Source organism: Lissotriton helveticus, chromosome 3_1 (genome assembly GCF_964261635.1).
Source record: "Lissotriton helveticus chromosome 3_1, aLisHel1.1, whole genome shotgun sequence".
In the NCBI taxonomy this organism is placed as follows: domain Eukaryota; kingdom Metazoa; phylum Chordata; class Amphibia; order Caudata; family Salamandridae; genus Lissotriton; species Lissotriton helveticus.
Window position 1 is genome coordinate 313682679 of NC_136061.1, and position 21313 is coordinate 313703991.

Below are 21313 nucleotides of genomic sequence, written 5' to 3' on the forward strand. Positions count from 1 at the left end.
TATAGGCGGAAAGGCGTACAACAGACCGCAACTCCACTCGCGCCGAAAGGCGTCGCCGAGCGAGTGCCGTCTTGGAAACTCCAACGCGCAGAACCGATGACATTGCGCGTTCTCTTCTGTGGCGAATAGATCTAACCAAGGCTCTCCCCATTGCTGAAAGAGGCCTCTCGCCACGTCCGAGTTCAGACGCCATTCGTGATCCACCGAGCACCGACGGCTGAGTTCGTCCGCCCTGGCGTTCAGAGAACCTGCCAGGTGTTGAACCGTCAGAGTCACGCCCTGACGTTCCAGCCATTGCCAGAGACGCAGAGCCTCCTGGCAAAGGGTCCACGACCCCACACCGCCCTGTTTGTTGCAGTACCACATGGCGGTGGTGTTGTCCGTGAACACCTGCACTACACTCCCGTTGACAAAGGGGAGGAATGCCTTCAGTGCTAGGCGAATCGCCCGCAGCTCCAACAGGTTGATATGGAGCCGGGACTCCGCCGGAGACCAGATGCCTCTGATCTCCGCCTCTCCCAAGTGGCCACCCCAGCCCTGGAGGGACGCGTCCGTCACAACCACGTGCTCCGGTTGGGGAAGGGAGAGGGATCTGCCTCTGACCCAATCGCGGTCCGTAAGCCACCACTGCAACTGTCTCGCAGTGCCCTCCGAGATCAGGACATGGTCGGATAGGTTGCCCTGATGCCGGGCCCACTGAAACTTCAGGTCCCACTGCAGAGCCCGCATCCGCCACCTGGCGTGATGCACCAGTAGGATGCAGGAGGCCATCAGCCCCAGAAGCCGCAGCGTCAACCTGACCGAAACCCGGGATAACGGCTGAAAGATGGGAATCAGAGCCTGAATATCCCGGACCCGCCGTTCCGGGGGATAAACCCGAAACTGCGCCGAGTCGAGAACCGCTCCGATGAAAAGGAGCTTTTGAGAGGGACACAGGTGTGATTTCGGCACATTGATGGAAAACCCCAGCTCGTGCAGGAGGTCTGCCGTCATCTGAAGGTGGTGGACGACTGTCTGGGGCGAGCCCGCCTTCAACAACCAGTCGTCGAGGTAGGGGAAGACTGAAACCCCTAACCGGCGCAGATGAGCTGCGACCACCGCCATCACTTTCGTGAACACCCGTGGGGCGCTGGTAAGGCCGAATGGGAGCACGATAAACTGAAAGTGCTCCTGGCCTACCGTGAACCGCAGGTAACGCCGGTGGGCCGGCAGGACGGGGATGTGAAAATACGCATCCTGCAAGTCCAACGCTACCATCCAGTCTTGAGGGTCTAGAGCAGCCAAGACCTGAGCCAAAGTCAACATCTTGAACTTCTCCTTCCGGAGTAAGCCGTTGACGTTCCGTAGGTCCAAGATAGGACGGAGGCCTCCTTTGTCCTTCTTGGGCACCAGAAAGTAGTGGGAGTAGCAACCACACCCTACTTCTGGCCCAGGAACGCGCTCGATGGCCCCCTTGGCCAAGAGGGCCGTAACTTCCTCCTGCAGAAGTGTCAAGTGGTCCCCTGACACACGGTGGTTCTGCGGTGGCATGGCTGGAGGAGTGGACTCGAAGGGGAGGGCGTAGCCCCTTCGAACGAGCTGCAGCACCCACCTGTCCGATGTTATCGCGCGCCAGCGGGAGTGGTGATGGCGAACCCTGCCACCCACTGGCGTCACGTGAGCCCGAAAGCTCGGACTAGGAAGGCTTGGATGCAGCAGCGGGGGGAGGTGTGGACTGACCTCGCCGCTGGCCTCTACCGCCACCACGGCGGAAACCACGGCCGCCACCGCGCTGGGGAGCGTTCTGCGGCGCGTGGCTGGCAGCACGTGTGGGACCGCCCCTCCCTTGGCCACGAAAGGGGCGAAACGAACCCGTCTGCTGGCGCTGGGTCGAAAGACCCAAGGACTTGGCCGTGACCCTGGAGTCCTTGAAGCGCTCCAGCGCGTGGTCCGCTTTGTCACCAAACAGGCGACTGCCATCAAATGGCATGTCCATGAGTGTATTTTGGACGTCTGGCGAGAAGTTGGCAGATCTCAGCCAAGCATGGCGACGAATCGCCACCGTCGTGGACATAGCCCGTCCCAGCGAGTCGGTCGTGTCCAGACCACAACGGATCGAGTACCGCGCCGCATCCCGGCCTTCAACCAAGGCCCGGGTGAGCTTGTCCCGCACTTCCTGGGGGCATTGCGGCAAACACTCCTCGACCGTATCCCACAGGGAGTGGGTGTAGCGGCCCAAGAGGCACGCGGTATTACAAGACCGCAGTCCAGCGCTCAAAGAGGAAAAGACCTTTTTACCAAATTGGTCATACCGCTTTGATTCCCGATCGGGCGGAGCCGACGGGAACGCGGACTGTGAAGTGGAGGCCTGGATCACCAGACTCTCCGGGGAGGGATGGGTGGATAGGAAGGCAGGGTCGTCCGAGCACGGACGGTGACGCCTGGCAACGTTCCGGTCAACCGGTGCACCGGAAGCGGGCCTGGACCAGGTGCCCAAAAGGACATCCGTCAGGGCCTCATTAAACGGCAGCAGAGGCTCCTGGGGGCATGACTGCGGTTTAAACACTTCGGTCAGAATGTTCGGCTTGACCTTCGCGACAGGGAGCTCAAGGCTCAAGGCCTTGGCAGCCCTCATCAGGACCACCGAATAGGCAGCACCTGCCTCAGACGCCACAGGGGTCGGGGAGACAAACCCAGGGTTGGGCGACTCGTCCAGACCACTGGCATCACCCAGATCACCTACCCAGTCCACATCATACTGGCAGGCACGGGATAAAGGGTCCTCAGACCCCTCCCAACCCTCTCCATACTCGTCCTCATCGCCGTATTCTGGATCGACGATATAGACCTCGGGGTCAATGGGCCCCATCGGCGCCGGATCCGGCGTCGGACGACGCCGGTCCGACTCCGCGTCAGGAGTCAGAGGGGGAATGGGGGTGGCGCCGCGTGGCGTCGGCGCCGAGGACCCGACGCCGGCCGGAACCGACGGCGGAGTCGCTGCACCGCGCGGAGGCGGTACCACGGGTTGGCCCAAAGGAACCGACGCCGGAGAGGCCGGTAGACCAGCCGGCGACGAACCTGAGGGGCCCAGCGGCGCCGGAGCCACCGGCGGCGTCGAGGCAGGAGCACCCGAACCGCTCGGGCCCCCAGACGGGACCGACGGGCCCGCAGGCGCCGTAGGCCCCGCCGGAGGAGACCTCGCCCTCATAGCTATGAGGAAGGCCTCGATCTCCTCACGCGACGCGCCTTCCCCAGGGACCGACGGGTATGGGGCAGACGGCGTCGGCGACCCACGCGGGCCCGCGTGGGTGGGGCCACCCGAGCCCCCGGCCGCATCACGCGGGCGTCGGGGGGAGTCGGGGGTACGATGACGACGCCCCGACTTCTTACGCTTACCTGACGAACCGGAGGAATGGTGGCGACTCCCGGAGCGCTCATGGCGGCTCCGCGATCGTTCCTTCGACCGCTCCCTCGACCTCCGACCGGACCGGGACCGCTCTCGACGCGGGGCCGACACACGGAGCTCGAGAAGCTTGCGGGACCGCTCCCGCCTAGCTTTACCAGTCAAGGCCCGACAGTCGACGCAGGACTCCACGTCGTGGTCCGCGCCCAGACACCGGAGGCAGAGTCGATGGAGGTCGGTGACCGACATAAGGCGGTCGCACTCGTCGCAACCCTTGAAACCGGGCATCCTACCGGCACCGTAGAAGATTAAGTAGTTAACAAGAAACTTGGTCAAAAGACCAGAGTACTGCTCTTCGGATATGCGCTAACTGGTGCGGAAAAAAGAAGAACTGACGTCAGCGCGCGGAGGCGGCGTCTATATACTCCAGCGACGTCATCACGGCGCAGACGACGCGGAGCCGCAGGGGACGCCTGCAGACGACGCCTACCGACGCGCAGGGGTACTGCTACGCAAAAGTTTCCGGATCCAGACTGACGCCTGGGGATATTCTAAGGTAAGGAATCTAATACTAACCTGTTTCTTTCAGATCAGGTGCTATTCTCCTCGTTGCGTTACTTTTTCAGTGCCCAACAGAGGGAGCAACCTCCAGAGGCCCAGAACAGCAACAAGCGCTTCTTGGCAGGTCAGAACTCCCAGCAAGGAAGTTTAGGGGAGCTGGGGGTGAAGTCTTTGTGTCCCGGAGACTTCACTACAGGAAGCAAGCCCTACTTCAAGCCCTTGGAGATATTCCTCAAGCAAGGGACACCGCACACAGCAACGTTCTTGTCCTTTCCTTGGCATTAACAGCCACTGCAAGCCAATCCCAGACAGCACACTGCAAAGGGGTAGTACCTTCTCCTCAGTTTCTTCAGCTCTTCTCCCTGGCAAATGAAATACCAGCATTTGTAAAACGCACAGCTACCTCCAAAGAGGTGTCCCGGCGCTGGGGGCCGTCGGGAAGATTAAGCGAGCTATTGCCCAGAGTCACATGGTGCTGGGCTAACCTGCCGCCTGTGCCAGGGATGAAGCCGTGAACCTGTGGTCCAGAGTCAGGCACCCTGGCCGCTGCGCCACACATCTTCCAAAAGGTTCCTCTTGAATTCCAGAAGTAATCTAAAGTTAAGGTTCTGGGCCCCACTCTGTATAGCACAACATCCTTTGTTTTCTAAGGCAGAGAAGCTCTTTGCCCAGCCAAAACCAGTTCTATCTGCTCTGCTGCAGCTTCCTGGCAGGAGGTGGAGACAGCATTGTCCAAGGCAGACCACGCCCATTCAGGAGTGAAAGAAATCTCCTCCCCCTACCCTATTCAGCCCAGCCCCGACTACACCTGGAAAGGCAGGACACACCTCACCTCCCCAAGTGGCTGTCTGAAGAGAATGCACATCCCCTGCTCCTGTCACTCCAAAGCCAGGCAGTCAATACACAAACTTAGCAGAGGTACACAGGATGGCTACGTAAAAGATACCTACTTTTTTAAAGTGGTATTTTCGGACACATGTAAATATCATCCTCACTAAAAGATGTATCTTTACATTCTGAGTTCAGTCATACTAAACGTCATCTCTCTATCTTGTCCCAATGGGAAGTTATATTTATAAGATGTTATAAATGAACTCCCATTCTATCCTATGGGACAGTTAGCCTTTCACTAGTGAAAAACAATATTGGCAGTATTTCACTATCTGAACATGCCACACACATCAGGGGCATGTCCTACCATTCCCATACACTGCACCCTGCCCACAGGAATACCTTGGGCCTACTTTAGGGGTGACTTGCATGTAAGAAAAGGGAAGGTTAGGGCCTGGCAAGTGGGTGCATTTGCCAGGTCGACATGGCAGTATCAAACTGTCCACAGACATTTCAGTGGCAAGTCTGAGTTACATTTACAGGCTGCTTATGTGGGTGGCACAATCAGTGCTGCCAGTCCACTAACTGCATTTGATTTACAGGACCTGGGCACACAGAGCACTGTACTAGGGCCTGTCTAGTAAATCAAATATGCCAATCATGGAATCCCCAATTCTTAACAACAATTTACAGGGAGCACTTGCACTTGGGCACTGAACAGCAGTGGCAAAGTTCCTAAAGCATCTAGACCAGCAAAAACGAAGTCTAACACACAGCAAAATAACAGGAGGCAAAAATACAGGGGAAACTCACGCCAATGATGGCAGGTCCAACAATAAACAACTGTTGTTTTGACCATCTCTAAATTAGACAAACAGTGCCACCATGCAGCAGACTGGCATGAGTACCCGTCTTGGCAATTAAATGTCGGTGCCGAGCACCGAAAACCACCATCTCAAAGTAAGCACTGCCAGGACCCCTCCTGCTCACCAACCAGCCACCAAAGGCACACCACTCCACAATCACATGCATGCTCCTCAAAACCCACTTGCTTAGCAAAGACATCACAGTAGTATGGAACCTATTGCCTAATCATGCCCTGGACCTGCACTTCCTCACATAAACTTGTCTGAGCCTGGCCTTCATACCAGATACCGGCACCGCCATCAACGCCGATTACAAGATTGCCAGACAAGTCCATAGGCACAAGCCCCGAGGCAGAGTCGCCATTAATTTGAGGAGACTATTAGCTACACCAATACCATGGACACTGCGACCAGCTACATGTAGTGCCTCACCAAGCAAAAAAATCACTACCAGCTTTTCCTTATGCAGAACTCTTGTGTGCAGACTACCAGGACCCCATGCAAACTTCGCCAGTGACATCACAGACTTTGTCGTGCCCCATATCCTCGACTCCTGCACCTTTGTTCTCCTATGAGACCTAGGCTAACATCTGGAAAACTGAACTGGACCCAACTCAATCTCCCTCATGAAAAATCTCAGGAACCTCTGTATCACCAACCATGTCACCAGACCAACCCACTTTGCTGGACACCTTCTTGACCCAATTATCTTCTCCTTCAACAAAATCACAGTCGACAAACCATCCCCTATGACCTAGAGAGGAAACACCCCTGTCAGCTTCAGCATTTACCGTCCCAAGCCACAGGAGAATGACCACCTTTGAACCTGCCCGCTGCTGCTCGAAAAACATCCCAGAGAAGGACTGGGATTCCAACCTTTCCACGCACCAACCGAAACTCACCAGCAACCTGATGGAAGACAAGAACTTAACCAACTGCATCACTGCGTGTGCCAACTCCTGGGCCCCCCTCAAGTGCAGCAAAATAGCAAAAACACGAACACAAGCCAGCTGCTACACTGAAGAAGTTATGCTGATGAAACAGCACTTTAAGCAACTGGAAAGCAAGTGGAAAGTGGGTCAAGACCCCATGGACAAAGACATGCTCAAATGTGCCCTGAGATACTAACACCAGCAAATCTAGAAGACCTAGCGTGCAGCCCCAGCATACCGCATTAACACTGCAAGATCAAGGAAATATTTGCCATTGTCAAAGAGTTCACTGTGCCTGCAACTACCTCCAACAACATAACATCCACTCAAGACCTCTTCAACAATCTATCGAACTTCTTACGCAACAAGATCACCTCTATATACGGAAACTTCCACCTTGCAACCAAACCCTTTTAACCTCACAGCAAGTCTACCAGTCTCTGACTACGAATGGACCCTGTACACATGGCCCGCCATCACTATAGACTATATCGCTGCTACCATTAAGCATATCCACTCCTGAGCCCAGTCAAAACTGTGCCCCTAACAGGACTTCAATAAGGGACCTACCCCCATCAGCGAAGCCTTAACTCTGATTCTCAACGCCTCCATCGACTCAGCCACCTTCCAGGAAGCTTGAAAACATGCCACAATCACCACCCTGCTGAAGAAACCCTCACCAGACCAAACTAAGCTCACAAACTACAGACCGATCTCCCTCCAACTATACCCAGACTAGGCTTTAGAGAAACTCATCAACAGATGCCTCATTGACTACCTTGACGACCAACAGCTCCTAGATGCCGCACAGTCTGATTCAGACCAAACCACAGCACAGAAACAGTACCCATCACCTCAACAGACAATTTCCACATGATCCTTGACAGAGAAAAGACTGCAGCCCGCATCATTCTAGACCTCTCTGTGGCCTTAACACCCCACCCTCATCAGAAGCCTGCACAATATCGGCATTCAAGGTCCTGTTTTCTGCTAGATCTTCTCCTTTTTGATGGAAAAACTCAAACAATCAGCCTAAAACCGCACAGCTTGTTAGCCCGGAAACTCATTTGTGAAGTACCTCAAGGTACGTCCCCAGCCCTATCCTCAACACATTTATGACTCCACTAGCCAGCATCATCCACGCCCATAACAAACATCCTCTCACACGTCGGTTACACACAGCTCATTCTGTCCCTCTCAGATAGAACCAACACAAGGAAAAAAATCACCATCTGCATCAACGAGATCGTGACCTGGACAAAGTCCAACTGTCTCAAGCTCAACAAGAGGACAGAAGTAGTTATATTTGGGAAAAAAAGACCAAATCTGAGAGACTACCTCGTGGCTTGCTGACCTCAGATCCACACCTACACTCCACCTCTCATACCAGTATTCTCGGGATGATCATTGACAAGATGGCCATGCCTGCACAAGTCAACGCTGCCACAGCTTTCTGCTTCCACGCCCTGAGGATGCTAAGGAAGTGCCTCAATGGCAATTGTACAAGGCCGGAAACATGGTCACCAGCAGACTGAGCTACCGGAATGCCTTCTAAGCCAGATTCACCAAGCAACTCCCCTGAGGACTACACACCATCCAGAAAGCGGCAGCCAGACTCATCCTCAACCTTCCATGTAGGACTCATATCAGACCACTCCTTTGGGAGCTCCACTGGCTCCCAATACACAAGCGCGCTAATTTCAAACTCCTCGCCCACACATTCAAGGCACTACACCGGCCCGAACTAGTTGAACAATTGCATTCCCTTCTATCAACCAGTCAGACACCTCTGCCCTGCCGGAATCCTACTCACACTTCATGCTCCTACTCGCACACATCCCACGCATACACAAAAGCAGAGGCGGAGGTTGAGATGGGGGTTGAGCCTTCTCTTATGTCACTCCTAAAGCGTTGAACAATCTCCCACTACACATCAGACCCTCCTCTCTAGCTGAATTCCTCAAGAAGCTGAATTATTGGCTTTTCGAGTAACACCACAGCTCTGTTCTCGAGACGGGGCCTGTGCAAATGCTCAGTGCCAGGATACCCTCACAGGTGCATACGTTCTTTATAAATATACATACCGTAACAAACTCTAAGCAAAGTCTCTGTATAAACATATACAACTGCTCTTCAGGTATACAGAGAAAGGAATATAGCACTTGTTACTGCCAAGGACAGACTTCATTCAAAGCCTCTTTACTTACTTGGCGAACTTGATGCAAAACTGCGTAAAGTACTTCCTCGTGGAGGCCAGATTATCCCGGATGATCGGCACATTCTGCTTGATGTGAAGCACTATGGACGTGACGTAGGGACTTTGGTCGCCAACATGCTCAACGTTCTGCCACTGCATCTGAAGAAAGAGCAGAACCATTGAGTTACTGGCAGTCACTGCAAATGCTATGTTGGAGCACTCAGTCAGGGAATTCAATGCTAGAAGGCATGGTATACCCAGGCTTTTATGGCAAAGGTTAGGCAGAACAACTTTACACTAGCAATCACCATTTATCTGACAAGGGACAAAAGAAACTTGATCAGGTATCACAGAACCGAAAAATAAACTGGGTAAAATTGAAAGCCCTATGCTGTCTAGTACACATAACACTACGTTTTCTATCAATGTGATTCTGTAACCTGGGGTCAAACTGAGTTCATAGGCACAAAGCTGCACTAGGCACAGCTCCTTGTAGCGGACAGGCTCAAGCTACTATTAAAAAAGAGACGTGCTCTGCTGTTGCTGGGGAACAATAACAAATGCCTAAAATAAAATACTACAGTTTGGAAGAGCCAATCATCCAGTGTATAGGTGTTTGCAAGCGTTAGTAGGCTTTTAAAACTACACAGTGAGCAACGGTCTACTACGTGCCAACCCAATGGGTCATGAGTTGTCAGAAGACCATGCTAAACTTCTCAATTCCTTCCAGATATGCAGTGGTTACCATCATGAATATCTGTTAATTTAAGTTGCCAGACTGACAATTCACATTGCTCAAATTCTTAACTTTGGTATGTCCACATAAACTCAACCCGAGAACAGTGAGAATGTCCACTTAGAGCTAGGCGTTTGAAAGGGGCTTACTTAGTTTAGGCAGGTGTCTGAGCTCCATGTGTTGAGACCGGGTATTCAGAACATGTTCTGATCTTCAATTATGTGCATGCATGTGCAAGGGTATACATAACGCAAAACAAGAGAAACTGTGGTGTGGGCGGGGGATGTTTCAAGCTCTTGGTGAGAAGAAGGGGTCCTTAAAGTACAATCACTGCCACAAGTGGCGTTAACTTCCTTTTCAGAACTGAAATATGGTTATTTCTGATTTCTACAAAGCAAATCTCTAACGGTGTAGTAACAGCATACACCAGGAATTACTACACCCAACTGTATAGGAATTTCCAGGTCCCATATGACCACTGCAGGAGTCCTGTGACTCTTGTGGTAATGAGAGCTTAAAAAGAACTACTAATGCTCAACTACTGGCTGTGCTTGATGTAAGACTAAGTGCCTTAGAGTTTGGCAGATGGGATACTCCATTAAAATGTGACGGATATCTCGTCCACCGTATTACAAGGACTATTTGATATAATGCACTTGATAAGGAGGACAGCAGCCACCATATTTATGCGGAGTACCCTGTTCGCCAAACTTAAGGACCCTTAGACTTACTTACGAATATGAATTTATAGAGTGCAGGGTACTTTCAGTCCAGGTTCTTTAAAAGTAGTTTTCCTAGATATAGGTCATACTACTTTACAATAATAATGCACCAATAAATGAAACATCTGCTTTTAATGAAAGTATAGGCCTTAAAACTTCAAAATATGGTGTTCTAATATCTTAGTCTGCCTATGATCAGCAGTCAGGAATCCAATTTAAATAAGATGCAGATACAGAAAATGGAACACTGACAAATAAACCTGAATACTTCTATCTAAAATGCGACTCCTAGGGTAGCTTCCGCTACATTTAAAGGCCAAGAGGCTCACAAACCACATGATCTCAAAATGTATCTGCCAGGATTCCAACTGTGCTCAATGAGCATTTGTTGTAAGTTGTTTGATTGCTATGAGTTTAAAATGAAAAATAAAGATAGCAAAAAAGCCCAAGAAGCACTGATATCTCAATTAAGGAAACATTTAGTCTTGTCTAGCGTAAAGGAACAGTCAGATAGCTGAATCATGTGTTCTTCCTAAATCTCCCTCATAGAAAACATAATGCAGGAGTTAAAACTCAGCTTGGTACCATAATCTGCTCAAATTACGTTTTTGCTGATTTGCAAGCCTGGCAATGGTTCCATCCTGCAGTTTGGTGTAACCACGTACAGCTTCTTTTAACCAACCAGAATACAGGTTTGTCATAGTTGATACAAAAACTTTTGTCAATAATATTCATCGACAGGATACATTAATACTGTAACTTCAGAGATATTTTCATATCACTCCAAGTCTTCAGCTAAGTAAAAAAAAACAGAAGTAACACAAGAAGTCAAAACATGGCTTCTTTTCTTCTCATCACTCTCGTCAGGAGACGTTGATTGGATGTCAAAGTACCTCAAGATCTTGGTCGCCCACTGCACTGGCTTCCACCAGGGCCGGCTCTAGGCTCATGGTGGCCCTGTGCAGGGAACGTAGGTGGGGGCCCCCGGAAGAGGGGGTCCGGACGGGGCGGAGCTCAGGAAGGTGTTTTACTAATAATACGTCCAGAAAAGTCGTTAGATGATTGACCAGTACCTGCGGCTGCTCCTACCCTTCCGAATTCGTCTCAGAACGATACAATTTAGGAGGAGGAGGGCATTGTGACACACGACATGAGACTCTCAGAGTACAAAATCATACGAAAATGGGGCCGGGCACTGACCAGCTACTGAATGAAACCTGCACAGTTAGAACAAACACCTCAAACTGTGCCATGGAATGAAAGACCCCCTATGGAGCGGCGGCCTGAAGAACCACTAAGGTGGTACAAAATGCAGCAGGGGCCAGGACAGTAGTGTGCTATGCCAGTCCTGCGTTTCGTGCCCAATGAGGAGGCAAATGATGAGAGTCAAGTTTAGGTACAGACACTAAGGGAGCCTACGCCCTGCACAGAAGGATACACTGAGAGACTAGTGACACGCACCAGCGTCCAAGCAGTTCAGGCACAGCTTGAGCTTCAGCTACCTTTTTTGGGCGAGTTAGTGAAAAAATCCATCAAGAATTTTAGAAGCAGTTTCATTGCTTGGAAACGTTAATACACCTGCAATATATATTTTCTTGAATTCCGGTGACAAATTAAGTACAGCAGACAGTTTTCTATGGTTCAAGTTAAACAGTAGGATTAGGAAAGGGGGCTCGGAGAAACTATGGAATTATTCAGTTAAGAATACTATGGCGGCTCAAAACGACGAGAAATACTTTAAATAGTATGAAATGTAGCAAATTAGTCATTTTGAGGTTAGTTTCTACTGAAAGAGATTAACTAGTGCTTTTTTTACGAAACGCCTAACAAAATCATCCCAAAACTACCAGAGAACAGCCGCAAATGTTTCATGATCTGTGCCACTGACCAAAGAAAAGTCAATGTATAAAGTACGACGAGTCAAAGAAAGTTTACAAAACGAGTGATAAATAAATGGATGGATGTATAACCTAGAGGGAGAGAAGGGCAGAGGCATATCCCAGCCGATGAGTTAAATCAAAAGAAAGTTGGGCAGTCAGAGCAAGTAATAGCGCCAACCAGAATTGTTTTATGATAGTGTCTGCATTACATTCCACCATTTCGTCTCAAGAGGTGTTCCTGTATTATATTTTAAATACCATTTAGGTTACGAAATGAGCGCTGCATTTCACACCTACTTCTTGGAACTGCCCGAGGACCACTTTACGCCTGCTCAGACAATGACTGCCATTGCAAGTGAAAGAAGAGACACTCAGTTCCTGGATTGCCACAAAAGTAAACGAAAGACTTATTGGTCGCCTTCTGCTCTCGTGACAGCTGAGATGATTATTTTCTTCTACCGATTTGTCCACACAGCGCAATACTGTCCACTCAGTCACGTGTTCGTTCACCCATCCACTCTCACCCTCGCAGGTGCGCAATCACGCTAATTTGAAATGACATATTTTTTCATGAAATGGCTGGCACTTAAAATGAGCCAGAGGGCAAAACTCTCAGACTAATGTTATCGACCTAAGTGTCGAAGGCGGAAGGGCGCCATGACCAAACTTAACTAGGCCCACCACGGCCACGCTCCTGCCGCCAACGAACTGTTGGAATATTACTCTCTTCTCAAAAGCAATTCAGGCAGGCACCACCTCACAGATAGTTACACACGCGTGCCGTGTCTCCTCGTGACAAAAATGTGGCGCAGAGAGACAAAGTAATACCATTCAGTACTGACGACTACGCTGCGCACCAGATGTAAACAGTACACTCATGATAAATCATTCATTACAAGGCATAAGGCAGCTCAACTGGGAAGACAAATCATTAATAAATATATTTTGTGAGCACAGTCTCCCACGGGCGCGTTAGTCGGACCAGGCCTGGTCGGAGTGGACTCTCGGGGAAGAGACTTGTCGGAGGACACTCAGGTGTTCTAGTGTCTGACTCTACGATGATCGGACGGGCGACAGGACGAGGAGTCAGTATTTATTTCTTTATCATTATATGATTGATTTTTAATTCTTCTCTACATACACGATGTGACCGTGACGAGCTCGGAGTCGACGCACCACCGCTCACAGTGACGCACTCTCCCAGTGAGGCGCCGCGGGGCGGGGGAGCGTGACGTGACCACAGCACCGTGACGCGTCACGGCTAAATTGCGCACTGCGCACAGCGCGCGGGGGCTGTCCCAGGGCCGTCACGTCGTCATAGGGTAAGATTGACGGCCCTGGGACCCAACTGCTGGCTGGCTGCCTGGGCAACTTCAAGTGAAACCAAACCCATGAATGACTATGACTATTATGACTACTAATGTAAACAACAACAGCGCTCACGCGCGCCGTCGCTGCCATTGCCCGGTCGGAGGCCGCCAAATCCTGCCAGGGCGCCGCCACTGATAGTTCCGAATCCGATCATCCGATCCTCGGCTCGGTGAGGTCGGCGTCGTGGCGGCCCCTCTGGTTTGGCGGCCCTGTGCAGGTGCACAGTTTGCACATGCTTAGGGCCGGCCCTGCTTCCACATTATTTCAGATCCAGCCCTGGACACTATTGCAAATTCAGTCCTTCAAAGCAGCGATGCTGTGAATTTTCAGTACCCCTCTGGATCTGTGTGGCATACCTTTGGGCCCCTTTGGATCCCAGGAGGCCCCAAGTCGGGTTGACCAGAAGATTCGTGCCAGGTGCCAGCTGCGCCTCAGCACCCGCTCTGGGGTTTGTCCTGACTTTGGGACAAATGGCTACTTATACTCCTACAACACAAACGATCCTGCTAGCAGCAATGCCACAGAAATAGGAAGGCAGACCAATAGTCCTTTCGGAGTCCGAAGCGAATCCACAACAACCACAATCGATGTCTCACCCACCTCAACCTATCGCACAGCATTCTGATTGACACAATTCATAATCACTTCCTGTGCAGCATAGAGTTTCAGACTCTGAGACACGGGTATATGGTGAATTATACCTACAGGATGAAGGGAATCTATTTCTGGACCTCCAGGAGGCCAATGGCCTAGAAACCTTTCCAGACATTGGACTTAATTAGCAACCTGCCCACTTTATGGAGGAATTTTCCTTTTCCGCCATGGTGATTAAAAGAGATGCAGAAGTTCTTGATCTACAGCTTCCCTCAGCAGAGGCTAAAACAAATGTGCTTACTGAGGTCCTGCAGCCAGAAAAGACTCTTCAGAACCGCTGCTCCCATTCAATGAAGCCCTCACATACACCCTCTAAGGCAAGCGGGCGCAGACAGTTTCTTGCCCCCACCTGCCCATAAACAAATAGCCTGGTGGCATTGACCACCAGTTTTGGGGACTCGATCATTCCTCCTGTAGCATTCAGCACCAGAGAATCTTGTGGTTCAGGCTTCCGCTGGCCGACTCAAATCGAATGCTTTTCCAACCACTCCACCACACAGAGGGTCAAACATATAGAGGTTTTGTGGAAAAGAGTGTTCTTCTATGCCAGCCTTACTCTGCAATCTGTCCATTAGATTTTCCGCCTGGGCGTTGCTCGCATGCGTTGTGGGACATGGAGAGCAGTCTTGGATGACCTCCAACAAATTATTCAGAGCGGTCAAGATGCGGCGATGTATGTCCAACAGTCCCTCTTGGTCATGCCACTGAATGGCATACGTCTTGTTGGAGACAAAGTAGACTGTATACTACAGCGCATCAAAGAATTACAAAGGAATTGCAAACTCTCTTGGCCTTGCATCACTCATATGACAGTTTCCCCTATAAATATCACCACTTTTGAGGCTTTGGAAGAAGGTTGCAGTCAAGTTCACAACAAATTTAGCCTCACAACAGACCTCTCAGTCCTTTAGCGGTAGAGGTTGGGGGATCCAGCAGCCAGCGTCCAGGCCCTCAGGGGCAACAAACTACCCAATCCACTATCTACCCTGCCGCAAAACCCCTTGGGTTCATTCTCAGCAACTCACTGCCAACCGGATACGATTTTAGCATGAAGGGTTGCAAAGCATTACATCAGACAGGTGGGTCCATAAAATTGTCCAAAGCAGTAATGCTCTAACCCTCCTCTCCATCCCTCCAGATATGCCATCTTCACCACAAAGGCTTCCTGTGGACAACTTCTCCATTCTCCAGCAAGAAATCTATCCTCTCTTGGAGAAAGGGAGCCACAGAGAGGGTACCGGTGTCAGAGATAGGGACTGGCTACTAGTCTTGCTACTTTCTTATGTCAAAGAAGGACGGAGGACTCCTTCCTATTGTAGGTCTCCATCCCTGAACTTCTTTCTCATGAAGAACAAGTTTAAGAGGCTCACCACGACCCTATTTCTCTTTGACCAGGATCTAGGTCACTGGATGGTGGCACTGAATTTTCAGGATGCTTACCTACACATCCCTGTCCTGTTATCACACAGATGTTACTTACAGTATCAGGTTGGCCACTTTCAGTTCTCCGTGCTCTTCTTTGGCCTCACCAGTGCACTTCGGGTGCTCATTAAAGTGATGGTGGTGGTCACTGTCCATCTGAGGAGGTTGGAAGTACAAGTCTTCCCATACCTTGACAACTGGGTGCAAAAGGCAGGCTCGCCCGAAATAGGGAGGAGGGTTGGGCGGTGATGAATCTGCGGTCAGATACAGTATCCACCATAAAGAGCATCATTGAAGGTAAATAACTTGTTAAATTGCCCCTCCTGCCATATCTTTAGGAGTTTGGTTTGAAATGTTTGCTAAAATACACAGTTTAAGGTCAAAGGTCTTGGAGTTCTTATAGAATGCCTTTTTAGTTTTCCACTAATTAGTCACAATCTGAAACGAAGAAACAGAAAACAGAGGCAGAATAGATGGACGAAATTAGTTTGAAACGAAAGATATTTTGGCCTTTCAACACAGGCGTTGGTTTAGAAGGGAGGCCTTCTAGGAAAGCAACCTGAGAGAAGGCCATTCCAGGGAAAATTAAACTTCAAAATGAATCTTTTTATCGGTGTTGTAGCCCCAATATCCTCTGCAGTACTTTCCAGTAAAGATTATGTGAAACAAAACAGGTCAATACCGATGAATATCAATCTGAACTATCCGCGAATCTAGCATTCAATATGCAATAATACTCTGAAAACGGCCTCTGAGGAAAGGACCAAGGCTATCCACCTCAATTACAGCAACAGAAATGCATTAACAATGAAGTAGGAAAGACCATGTTTTCTTTTCACACTGCTACAGTAAAGGTATAGAGAATTCCAAGTGTAGTGGCATGAAACAACTCAAAGGATGTGAACCTATGTGAGAAAAGAATCTGTAAAAATAATTATGTTTTAGTAGTACTATTATTATTATACACTCTTCTGCCCATCCTGACATCTCACTGAGGGCTGTTGATGCTAAGGAAACACTTGTTGGTGCTTCATAGTACACAAGTTCATTTGCTGCCAGAAACAGGATAACATTAACACATAGATTCATCAAGTATTTTTGCGAGCGCAAACGGTGCGAATCGCAAAATTCGGCCGTTTGCGCCCGCAAAAATTGCATTTGAGATTCATCAATGGGTCATGTACTCGCAATTTGAAAAATCGCAAATAATTGCGATTTTTCAAATTGCGATCGCATTTAAGGAATCTCAATTAGAGATTCCTTAAATGCTATTCATGATCCATTTCTGAATTGCGAATTCGCTATTTTTGGCCACTTTTTACTGCGAAGTCTGACTTCGTGGTAAATAGCGAAAACTTAGAAAAATGCACTTTAGTGCATTTTTCTAAGTTAGATGTTACACACCACATGTCCTTTGGACATGTGTGTGCGCAACAGTCTACATTTTCATTTCAGGGGTGCTACAGGGTGTCCTTTGGACACCCCTGGCACCCTTGAAATCGCATCCTTATTTGCGATTAGCAAATTGCTAATCGCAAATAAGGAATAACTCCCCATTCATTCCTATGGGCCTTTAGGGAGTTATTCCTTATTTGCGATTAGCAATTTGCTAATCGCAAATAAGGAACATGTAGAAATCGCAATTATTTTTGCGATTTCTACATGAATCCCGTTTTGCGAGTCTTTAATAGCGATTCCTTAATAATCGCTATTAAGGACTCGCAAAACGGGACATTGATGAATCTAGGTGTAAGATACATATGACTGCATTTTGGACCCAGGCTGCAAAAATTCAAGTAGGGTCAACACACATAGAACTGCACAGAAGCCGACACAAGAACGGAAAAGCAGCAGAGACTACACTTTTTTTCAAATAAGTCTGTAAAGGTCCATTCTCTACCTCTGACCATGTATGACCGTTTTATCACTAGGAGAAATTTAAGTATACATTTTTTGAATTGTTATAATATCTTACCTTTAACTATGCCATGGGACCATGATCCCTACTAGTTTCATTTATTTTCAGTTTAGTAGCCTGTAAGCCCACGATACAAATGCTTTCTGTAAACACAGTAGTTTTCATTTTCTCATTAGGTATATTCAGACAACTTTTTTTTCCTACTCCCCTCTTGGTACTTTGATTGGGACATTCGCTTTAGAGGACAGGCTGAGTTTGGAATCCAACAGGGTTCTGAAATACTATCACCATGCAAATGTCACTTTCAGAACCCAAATCTTAAATTGACAAAATCATTGGTCACGTTAATAGCAGTCCTTATTAAAATTGGAATTGTGCCGAGTAGTACTAGTGCCTTTCCTTGGATGGAGACATTATCCTGTTCCTGTTCTTTTTAATGAGTTTAAATTTACCATATTGTGAACATGCTTGCGCATACGATTTGCTTTGAATCTTTGAAGTGCAGCACTTGTCGCCCACAGCACTGCCACACCTCTGGACTGTGGTTGCACAAGGATCCGGAAAAACATTAGTACCAATAATCACTTATCACATTAATAATAGCTTATTATTGAAAGATTTCAATAATGCTCTTTCAAAATCGTTGGATTTTTACTGAATTTCTGTGGAAAGAGTGTACTCAAACTCAATATATGCTATATTTACCTGTGGAGTAAAACTTGCAGAGTAAAGGTCCTCCTGAGTAAACAAGACATAGCCTAGAAACACCAGTAGAGAAATACTGGGGGCCCATATTAATGATTTACACAAAACAGACAATGCTTACATCTTCTAGGGATGTGATTTAATCCTAAAGAGTTCTACAGCGCTTAGACACTGGTACTCACATGCATCAAGGAAAACAATTTGCCCCTTTGCAACAGGTATTTTTGCATTTGGGAAGAGATTCCTTAAAGGCAATGCATTATCCCCCAAAAATTCGATTTCGCAAATAAGAATCGCAAATTACCATCAATTTCAAGTTGATAGTAATTTTCCATGTTGCACACACACATGCCCCTCCGGGCATGTGTGTGTGCAACATGTGGTCACATGCCAATTTCAGGGGTGCATCAGGGAGTCCTTTTGGCACCCTTGCACCCTTGAAATTGCATGCACAATTTGCGAGTGCGAATTTGATATTCGCCAATTGCGTAGGCAATCATTCCTATGGGCTGAATGGGAAGCTATTCCTTAATTGCGATTCGCAATTAGAAAGTCACCATTAAGGAATTTGTAGGAATCGCTAATATTTTTGCGAAACCTACATGCATAGGCAATTGCGATTCCTTAATAGCGATTCCTTAACAATCGCTATTAGGGAATCACAATTGGCTAGCTTGATGCATGTGCCCCTATGGGACCAATTCACAAAGGTATGTTTAGTCAGATAATAAAATAAGTTACTTACCTGTAGACATAGTTCTCCATTATTGGAATCTTTCATAGATTCACATGCTTGAGTGACTCCCCTTCGTCGAGATGGGAGTCCCAGGTATAGCAAAACAGCAATGCACAGTTAACAAAAACTAGCAAATAGGCCTAGGCCCACTTCAGTTTTGTAACGTATCTCCATGGTTTTGTAAAAGAAACCAAACATAGGTTCCAGCCTATCAGAATACCCTACCTTCTAGAATACTCCTGAGAGAATCTCAGACCTTCAGATTGTCATATCACTAGTGCAAGACATACACCTGCAAAGGTCTGAAATGTGAGCTTCTCAGGGGTGGACGGCAGGTCGCATGTGAATCTATAGTTACAGGTAAGTAACTTATTTTTTTACTCCAGTATTCATATGCTTGAATCAAAGAAGCTAGAAGTTATTAGCACATTTTTTGGTTCATAAAATATTTTACAGCATTTATCTTTTAAACATTAAAAAAAACAAGAAGACATGTTTTAAATCAAGATCTACTCAACCGGTAACCAATGGAAGAAACAGAAATAATAGGCCTAGGTAATAGGGAACATAAGGAAAAGAGTAAATTACTGAATAAAACATGTGCATAGTCTTAAAGAAGAAAGGAAGGAGGGATGAAGGAGAAAGTCACAGTCACTGAAACAGATTTCTCTGCACCACTTTGCCTACTGCTGTGTCACTGCGAACCGTTGAGTCCAAGCAGCAGGGTTTGGTAAAGGTGTGGGTACTTTTCCAGGTAGCAGCTCTGTGAGATGTCCTCCATGGGCACTCTGGCAAATTAAGCAGTTGAGGCAGAGACCAATCTTGTAGAATAGGAACAAACTCATGCCTGGAGGGTTTTTCATGCAGATTAATGGCAATACTGAATAGCACTTGAGATCCAACGTGCAAAACTCAGCTTGGAGAGGGGATAGCCTTTCAGAGGTTCACTATAGGCAACAAAGAGCTATGGTGAGTGCCGATCATGCCGCCGCACCTTCACCAACCTCCAGGACCCGGAACCCAACCCTCCAGACGCCAAGGCAAACAAACCACTGAACTGCATCCTCCTCAACATTCGCTTCCAGCACAGACACGCCGTAGAAACCGGGGACCTCCTCACCACACATGAGCCTGTCATTGCCTTTCTCACAGAGACCTGGACCAACACCTGCTCCGCACCAGACATCGCAACTGCCATCCCTGACGGATACAACATCCAGAGGAAAGACCGCCCCAACCAACCAGAAGGAGGTCTCGCCATCATCCACAAACCTCAGACTCACTACCACCAACTCGGACGACGCCTCGCCCCGCACCTTGTTAAACATCCACTTCCAAATCCAGCCCAGCCCCAGAACAACGCTCAGCGGAACACTCACTTACAGACCTCCTGGACCCCGCACACCCTTCACCAGCCCCATCGTCGGCCACATTGGACCCCATGCCCTTGCCTCTATGGACTACATACTACTCGGAGACCTGAACTTCCACCTGGACAACCACAGCGATTCCAACACCAACATAGGACTGAAGCAACTTGTCTCCACCCCCCCAGCAGGATACACACTCGACCCCATCTTCGCCGGGGAAACAACATTTGTTTCAGCCATACCACGGAACTGCTCTGGACAGACCACCACTGCATCCATTCCATCTTCACGAAACCCACCACACACAAGCGCATGCCCTGCCCCCCATGCAGAAGCTGAAACAAAGTCTCCGAAGAACACCTCACAGCTGCCTTCACCTGCTTCCCTCCCGCCTACTACGACAGACGCCAACACAGCGGGAAGCAACCTCAACCAATGATTCACTAACTGCGCCAACACCCTTGCTCCCCACCGGAACATCACGAGAAGAGACAACAAGAAGCCAACTGGTTTACCACGGATCTCCATGAATCGATGCGCGCATGCCGACAACTGGAGAAAAAATGGAGAAACAACAAAATTCTGGAAGCACACACTGCCTTCAAAGCAGCAATGACAGCACACCCCAACTCATCAAATCAACAAAGAAAAACTTAATCCAAGACAGAATCCTCTCCAGCGCCCATAATTCCAAGGAACTCTTCGCCATCATACAGGAATTCGCCAAGCCCAACAGCGATACTACCGACGTCCCTCCCTCCCAAGAACTCTGCGACAAACTCAGCTCCTTCTTTCACCTCAAGATCAAGACGCTCTAAGACACCTTCGACGACCAAGATCACAACACTGCCCTAACTCCCACCCACGACTACGTCATCCAACAGACCCTTCTCACCTGGAGCCTTCTCACCACAGAAGACACCTTAAAGATTATGAAGAGCATTCACTCCGGAGCACCTACTGACTCATGCCCGCCACACATCTTCCACAGGGCCGCCACTGCCCTCGTAACCGAGCTACACCGAACTAT

The 21313-nt window shown here is 48.8% G+C and overlaps 1 protein-coding gene across 2 annotated transcripts in view; it reads right to left on the minus strand.

Annotated features, from left to right (window-relative positions):
• The window catches only part of VPS53 (VPS53 subunit of GARP complex), a 1098026-nt gene that overhangs the window by 131566 nt on the left and 945147 nt on the right, over nucleotides 1-21313 (minus strand). For both annotated transcript variants that reach the window (XM_078679873.1, XM_078679872.1), the window contains one exon: nucleotides 8780-8928. In XM_078679873.1, the coding sequence (XP_078535999.1) occupies nucleotides 8780-8928 (149 nt within the window). The remainder of the gene's footprint in view (nucleotides 1-8779; nucleotides 8929-21313) is intronic.